Source organism: Atta colombica, unplaced genomic scaffold (assembly GCF_001594045.1).
Source record: "Atta colombica isolate Treedump-2 unplaced genomic scaffold, Acol1.0 scaffold88, whole genome shotgun sequence".
Classification (NCBI taxonomy): domain Eukaryota; kingdom Metazoa; phylum Arthropoda; class Insecta; order Hymenoptera; family Formicidae; genus Atta; species Atta colombica.
Window position 1 is genome coordinate 2547716 of NW_017259581.1, and position 8646 is coordinate 2556361.

Consider the following 8646-nt stretch of genomic DNA (forward strand, 5'->3'; position numbering starts at 1 on the left):
AACTCATAAAATTTCATGCGATATATTTTACTTGCGACCCTATTGTTAACAGGCACAAGCCCTATTACACAATAAAGTCGCAATTCGTAAGCCGTAAGAAATTAACCGATTACAGTCGAATGACAAAAATAATTAACTATGATTGATTAATTTCTTATAACTTACGGCTTGCGGGCTTATTGTGTAATGATTTTAGACAAAGAAAAACGTAGAAATCACAATTGGTCGAAAAAGTGCTTCGGTTTCCATAGCTCTAAAGCTCTAGATATATCAAAGCAGCGCAAAGGTTCTCTATTCTCGACTTATGGCTCCTGCACACAAAACTTGCCGCAAACCTTGCTGCGCGACGGAAGTTGGCATCAATCAATGTCTCGCTTGTTTGGAAGAAACAAGTAATATATAATTTCCACCGTGCGATAAAAGTTGAATTCAATTCAATATTTACCGCGTGACAGAAGTAGTATTACATTTCTATAAATTTTACAAAATCACTATGTACAAAGTGAGATCAATTTGAAGCGCAAGCACAAAATGACCGTACTGTGACGTAACTGTAAAACGTAAGTCGTATTTGTAAATTGACAAAACATTGTGCGATGACTTATAACTACGATTTACGTTTCACGACTCAGTTACGACTACTATCTTTATGCTGAAACTCTTAAGAACATAGAATTGACTAGTGCAATAATTCCGCCGCGCGCCATTATTAACTATTGAGTTGTTCAAAAAGTCATTGCTTTTCTTCCAATAAATTGCGTTGTCCACGTTTATTTGTATGCGAGCGTGACATGAATGTCAAATGTTTACACGCGTTTTGTTGTTGACCCTCAACCTAAAAACAAAAAAAAAAAGTTGATGCGATTCAGTCGAGTTTTATGCTTGCAATTATGATTCGAACATGGAGAATTTTGAAGAGTATATTCGCCATATTCTATTTTATTACTTCAAAAAAGGGAAGAAAGCAACTGAAGCAAGGGAAAAGTTGCGTCGAATTTGCGGCAGAAATGTCGTCAGAAAACAGCAGTGCCAGAACTGGTTCGCCCGATTCCGTGATGGTGATTTTTCAGTCAAAGACGCTCATCGCTCCGATAGGCCTTCCAAGATTGACGACGATGAAATGAAAGCATTGGTGCAAGCAAATAAGCATTCAACGGTTCGGGAGCTTGCTACCGCTCTAAAAGTGTCCGTTGGAAGTGTTCATGGCCATTTGAAATCGTTAAGCTTCGTAAAGAAGCTCGATGTTTGGATATTGCATGAGTTGAAAGAAATTCATCTGACGAATGAGCGTCTGCGATTACCTCAAACGCGAAGAAAACGATCCATTCTTGAAGCGTATGATCATAGGTGACAAAAAAGAAGTTGGAGTAGACGAGGTGAAGCACCGGAAAGGCAAGCAAAGGCGGAAATCCATCAAAAGAAGGTAATGCTGTCAATGTGGTGGGATTGGAAGGGACCAGTCTTCTATGATCTACTTCCAAAGAACAAAACGATTAATTCCGATGTCTACTGTGAGCAACTGCAGAAATTAAGTGATGCCATCGCACAGAAACATCCCGAGCTAATCAATCGTAAGGTGTGGTGTTTCACCACGACAATACGAGACCACACACAAGTTTGATCACTCGGCAAAAATTGTTGCATGGTTGAAATGTGTTACCACATCCACCGTATAGCCTAGACCTTGCACCATCAGACTTCCATCTCTTTCGCTCCTTGCAAAACTCCTTGAATGGTAAAACGTTTGCTTCTGAAGACCTCATCAAACAGCACCTAGACTAGTTTCTCGCAGAGAAGGATGGAAAATTTTATGAACGTGATATTATTGGTTGGAAGTTGCCCGGGAGATGGCAGAAGGTCATCGAACAAAACGGCCAATATATCATTGATTAATGTTCATTACGTATATTAAATAAACACATCTGAAAATCAAATGAAAAAAACGCAATAACTTTTTGAACAATCCAATATATTAACTATATATATGTATATAAATAATACTAAGTGCTTATTGGACTACAGACCATTAAGTCGAAAATGGGAGTCAAAATAACCAATAGGAAAATTGTCAACATTTCAGTTCATTTTCAGATAAAAGGATTGCGCTATTTTAATATGTCTAGAGTTTTATAGCAGACGGCCACAGATAGTATACAAAGCGTACGAAATGCGCGGCTCACAGTACGTGTGTATTGGCTCACTCGTGTTCTTTCTGCTCGGGCATTTAATTCGTGGGCTCTTATTTATATCTCAAAAAGATCGTTTTTTCCCTTATCTAAGGAACAATTATTATGATATAATAGTTTAAGTTTTTTTTTTTAAGCTCTATCGTTGATCTCGAATATGTTGTTAGAAGGAGTTTAAAAAAAAAAGAAGTAATTTATGATTTTCTTTAAGACTGCTGAGTGCAGAAGATTGAGTGAATATCAAGTTTTATTACCTCGCGAAAAATATAGCTAGGTAAACCATTACTTACTGTATTTAGTTAGTTTTTTTTAATTAGAATTATTCATAGAAGTTATAGTAACTAGAAGGAAAATACGGACGTTAAACTGTGAGCAACATCAAAGGATAGAAATATTTTTCTATCCTGCTCAATGACAGTATGTTAAAGAGAGAACTCGCACTTGCGCAGAAAGAAGAAATTACTGAGTAGAACAGAAATACAACAGAAATATATCTTCTGTCTTTCAGATATTGCTCACACTTACCATTCACTACTTGAATAGATTATTCCTCTTCCAATTACTATAAATATATAATTAGTTGATGTGTACAGTGTATATATCTATTTTATTCTCTAATATAAACACAGTGTAATTCTCAAAGTTTCTAGAAAATTTGCAAAAACTATTTCTAAAGTTCTCATAAAAAGTACGTTTGTGTCTCGTGCAGCAAGATTAACTCAAATTACCGACGACTTGGAAATTATGACGAAAACACTACAGTCAACCCTGGCACCATTATTTATTATTGGCTCGTTCTATTGTTTGGGCTTGTTTGAATATCCTCTTGGATAACCTAGGCCATATTTCTCTTGCTTGTATATTTTGGTCATATGGAGCAATATTATATACATTCAATATCCAATATTTGTCCATGGCAGAATAAAATAGATATCTATGACTACTTTAACGATGTCTATAACTTCACCATTTCATTAATTCTTATTAACTTCTATAAATTTAAAGTAAAAATTTTAAAATATTCTTCCTTAATTCCTAATATTTCTTGACCTTCTAATATTTCTTAAATTTTCTTTAATATTTTTAACTGAGAGCATTAAAGAAGTCTTGATAAGCAATTACAAATTTGTTATTATAATCATATAAATTTATAAAAACTTTTAGAACAAAGATCAATTTTAATGTTTATATTATTTATATTATTTATTGTAGACGAAATATGTTGTAGGATAAAAAGGATGAAAAAATTAGTATTTGTATTTATATTACTTTCCTACATTCTAAAATTTGAAATGCATACTTTTTGTTTTTTTTTTTATACAGTCTATATATTCTTTATCTATCGAATATGCATATATTGCAATAACAATTTTTATTCTGAAATAAAATTATTATAGTTTCTTCTTATGTCACTAATCGGTATAATTTTTTAAAGGAATTAAAAATGTGCTTACATGAACTTTCCATAGTAGACGATACACTAGAAGCACTCGATGCGCCAAAGGAATACAAACGGCTGCGTAACAATATAATACGAATAATAATCGGATTAACTGTATACGCTTTCTATCTTTTCGCAATACACTTTTACACTTATGGAGAAGTTATTATTACTCATGAGAAATTTTACAAAAATTTGATTAAAGGAATTTATATAATATTTTTTATCAGTTTTCCGACATGTACAATAATCTTAAGTAGTCTACTTTGTGGAAACTGTTTTGGAGTTAGTATATGTAAATTTATTTAGTAAGCTATTTTTGTATTTTTGTATTAACGTGAGTCAAAATATTTATAGTTTAAAACATTTAAAGATCTTTAAAAGTTATTTAAATATTTTAAGATTTATATAATTTTAAATAATATTTTATCAGTATTAATATTGCAATTGTAAAGAATGCATTATAAGACAACATAATAAAGAAATAATAAATGTTTATTCTGTTATAAATATCAAAACGTATATATAAAATGTGATAAAATATAAAAAGAAAATGTAATAAAAAAAGTCTAATTTAGTTTAACTTTGATTATTTAGCAACGCAATTAAAATGTGCGTATATAATGTATGTATTTTTATTTTACTGAAAGATATAGCTAAATCTTTTTCAATTCAGATACATAAGCTCAAGATTTCATCAAGTTAATGATCGTTTACGTGTATATTTGGAACTTTTCGAAAACAATGCAGATTATAGATACAGAAGACAAAACAGATCAATTTTAGTCCGCCAACGGTTAACAGGACCTAATGAGGATCACAAGCAATCTATATGGATCTATATTATAATGTAATGTATTTTTAAAAGAATTACTTTGGACACAAATGGGCGCGCATTTATGTATGCATACAGTGTACCACATATTAATGTAATATTTCGAAAATTATAAAAGATTAAAAAAATTTTTTTTAAAAAATGCGAAGGCGTATTTTGGTCACGTAATATTTTATAGACAGAGGCGCCAAAGATTTGATGATTACTTTCGCTTGTTTTAATGATGGTTACTTTTGTTTGTTTGGAATTATATAATTTTTTTAAATAATAATATGATGTTTCTAATTATTCTGCATATAAAAGTATTAACGTAATAATGTTAAAAAATCAATAATTTACGATATATTTTATACTTTCTTTTGACACATACTGAATAATAAAATGTCTGAATAATAAAATAACTCGTAAACTATTGGTTTTTTTATATCTCTATCTTTATTTTTATATGTAGAATAATTAGAGGTATCACATTGTATTATGTAAAAAAAATGTAATTACGTCTAAAACAGTGATGGAAATCTTTATACCTCATATGGCTCCTCCATCCAAAAAAAAAAAAAACATAATCAAAACGTGTTTCCTTCGAAACTGTCTTACTTTTATCTGAAATCATAAAAAATAAATGAAATATTCGAGATTTCCAAGTTAAACTTTGTGCATACAAAAAAAATAAACTTTAACTGCATGAAATAATCGCATATTCTGAACCAATTGCAAATTACTTAAATATAATAAAGTTAAAAAAGTTAAGTTAAAATATTAAAAAGTTAATTTATTTTAACTAAATTTAATTACATTTTAGAATTTTTTTAACTTTTTAACTTTATGTAGTTATATTATTTTATGGGTAACTATTAATTTTTATTGTATATTACAGGATCAATATGAGAAACACAATCTATAGAAATCAATGTCTTTAGTGAATCTTAAATGTTTGTATGATTCTGTGTGAATTTATATATTACGTATATAATCCTTAAAATGCACACCGAAATGATTTTTCGGTTTTGAAATGCAAATTCTATTATCTATATACTATCACAGCAAAATCATGATTAAATTAACTAGCAATTTAATGCAAGATTAATTATTTACTGTCACTCAGTACTATTAAGTTCTATGATGCTAGAAGGCATCAAATTGTTAAATTGCTAATCAATTTACTCGTGATATAACGGTATAAGTTTAATAGATTTTGTGTTTAATAGAATTTGTGTTTCAAAACTGAAAAATCATTTCTACGCGCATTTTAAGGGACTATAACATATATAAATTCACTAGTATATCTCTTAAGATGGATCAGAGCCATAATCGCATATTGGCTTAGACGTTTCCTTTTCTAATTTGAAAACTACAACGAGTATCTCAAAATAGTATAAGAATTTTTTGTTCCCTTTGATCCATTTTCCGCCCTCATTAGCTCCAATTTAAGAGACACCCTATATAAATTCACCCAATGGATTAATTTGTAATTCTTGGATTCATTTCGAAATAAACTGTTCACAGGTTATCTCACTACTACTGTTTGTGCTTAATGTATCAATTTAACATTCTGATATGCAAAATAAGTATATTGTTAAACTCAGGCATCTTTTGGCTTATGTGTGGGAGTAGGCAGTTTTAGCGATCCACCGGAAGTTCCAGGCCTGGCACATTTCCTTCAACGCATGATTTTTATGAAATCCGAAAAATATCCAAATGTATTAAAATACGATAAGTGAATTTGTTATGAAATATATTCTTTGTACAATTAAATGTTTAAATATCATTATATTTATAGGAAAATGATTTTAAAGGATTTATCAGTCTCCATGGTGGCACAACTTACGGCGCAACAGATTGCGAGTATACAAGATTTTATTTTGATATCCCAGAGACACAATTGTTATCAGCTCTCGTTCCTTTTAGTGTATTTTTCGATAAATTTTGGATAAAGAAAGATGCCATCACAAGAGAGCGAAAGATCATACAAAGAGGTATCTAAATCATAATGATGTTACTAAAATTTGCGGATTTTTAATGCTCCATGTTCACATAGAGTTTCAGTTAGATTCATCTAGTGACAAAAATAGAAAGGAACGATTATTGTCTTTTATTGCTCGAACTAATCATCCATCCAGTAAGTTTCTTCGGCGCAATTCAATAGTTTTAAACAATGATGATGACAAGTTGTATGAAGAACTGCACAATTTCAGAGATCGTCATTATAGCGCTCACAGAATAATGTTAGCTATACAGGTAATTATAATATGTTAAAATTGCGATGAACAATTGATTTCTTATTAAATATGGTTAATTTATAACACGTACATCTGTTTATAGGCGAGATTACCGCTAGATACATTGGAAGTATATGTCCAAACCTGCTTTAGTGATATATTAAGTAATTGGCTGCCTTCCGATGACTTTACTAAATTTAAAGACAACGATTCATTTGATATGATATCTGACACTTCCCAAAAAATATATAAACAGATTAAACCCATGAAAGATATCATCCAAGTATGTAACTTGGACACACAAATTCAAAAAAATCTGTGTACTGAACAAATGCATATAAAAATAAAACTTGTCTTTTACAGTTACATATAACGTGGACTTTGCCTTCACTACTTAATTTGTACAGAAGTAAACCAAATAAATATATTTCATGGATTATTGAACATAAAGGAAATAATTCTTTAACTAGTTATTTACGTAAAAAAATGCGGGGCCTTGATGTGTTTTGTGGTAACTGTGATAACGATAATGATTTTGGATACAACTCTATGTACGTTTTATTTGAGATTATAATAGAACTTACCGATGAGGGACTAAAACATCTGCGAGACGTTCTAGAGGCAATATTTTCCTTTATAAATTTAATAAAAAAGACGGGTCCACAAGAAAGTATTTATAATGAACTTTATAAGATTGGAAATAATAATTTTAGGTAAATCATTTAGGAATAAAGTAGATATGTAGAAGAGAAAAATATACTATTAAAATACATAAAATATGCTACTTATACTTGAAGACTTTTTTAGATTTTTTAGTAAGCATAATGATGTGTTTGATTTATGTAAGAGAATGCATTTCTATCAGCCGCGTGATTATTTAACTGGAAAGCATATTTATTTCGAATATAACCCAGAAGCTATACAAAAATGTTTGGATTTTTTGATGCCAGAGACAGCGAAGATCATGATTTTCAACGATGATGTTGCATTAAATATAGTCGAACCTCATTTCGAAATTAATTATAAAGATATCGAGTTACCAAAAGAATGGATCGAACGCTGGAAATCTATCGAGCCATTGCCTGATTTTAATTTACCATCATGCAATAAATTTCTTACTAATAATTTCTCTATCATATCAGTATCAGCAGAAGCTTCGAAATATCCTGTAAAAATACACCATGATTATATGTCGGAGATTTGGTTTCGCCCGAAGTTTTATTGGCCGATGTGTCATATAAATCTTCACATTATTTCTTCTCTGATTAATCGAGTACCAAAAAAGTAAATAATAATAGCTTGGACATGTAAAAATATTTATATATTACAGTAGTACTATAACGTCTGTCGATCTTATATATACCTATTATATATACCTATTATAAACTCTAACAATTATCATATATTATTGTGATTTTTATAAATTAATTTATTATTATACTTCATTTATTATAAAAGTTAATTTATATTAATTTATATTTATAGTTAATAACATTTCAGTGCAGCTTACCTGCAAATATACTGCAATGTATTAAAATATCTATTGCTCGAAAAATTATACCCGACTGTAACGGCTGGATTTGGTTATGAAATCGATGTCAATGAAGAAGCTACAGGTATTATAATACAAATAAGCGGATTTAACGAAAATCTGCAAGTAAGTATAAAGCGTGTGTTGGCGAAGTTACCTAATGAGAATTTTTCTCAGAATTTTTCAAAATATTTATATAATTTTTCTATATAATTTTTCAGAATTTTTTTATAATTATATAACTTTCTCACATTTTTTAAACCAACTGGAACACTTCTCAAAAAATCTACATTTTTTCTCAGAATTTTTCATATATGTTAATTATGGAATATCGTAAGATTTTTAAGATTTTTTTTAAATATAAAATTTTACAAAATCTAAAAAATTTTAAAATACTTTTTAAAAATTATGGGATGAGAAATTTCAGAATATTT

General features: G+C 29.6%; 2 protein-coding genes across 2 annotated transcripts in view; both read left to right on the forward strand.

Moving 5' to 3' along the window:
• Positions 1 to 901: 901 nt before the first annotated feature.
• LOC108693066 (histone-lysine N-methyltransferase SETMAR-like) lies at positions 902 to 1351 on the forward strand. The gene has a single exon (XM_018201737.1). It carries the CDS (start codon positions 902 to 904, stop codon positions 1349 to 1351), a length of 450 nt encoding a protein of 149 aa, XP_018057226.1.
• A 4703-nt stretch (positions 1352 to 6054) lies between these two features.
• Positions 6055 to 8646, forward strand: part of LOC108693132 (nardilysin-like) — a 4214-nt gene continuing 1622 nt past the window's right edge. The window contains exons 1-7 of the mRNA XM_018201878.1: positions 6055 to 6162; positions 6243 to 6438; positions 6501 to 6700; positions 6785 to 6964; positions 7045 to 7394; positions 7489 to 7965; positions 8182 to 8338. Coding sequence (XP_018057367.1) covers positions 6130 to 6162; positions 6243 to 6438; positions 6501 to 6700; positions 6785 to 6964; positions 7045 to 7394; positions 7489 to 7965; positions 8182 to 8338 — 1593 coding nt within the window. The 5' untranslated portion in view covers positions 6055 to 6129. The remainder of the gene's footprint in view (positions 6163 to 6242; positions 6439 to 6500; positions 6701 to 6784; positions 6965 to 7044; positions 7395 to 7488; positions 7966 to 8181; positions 8339 to 8646) is intronic.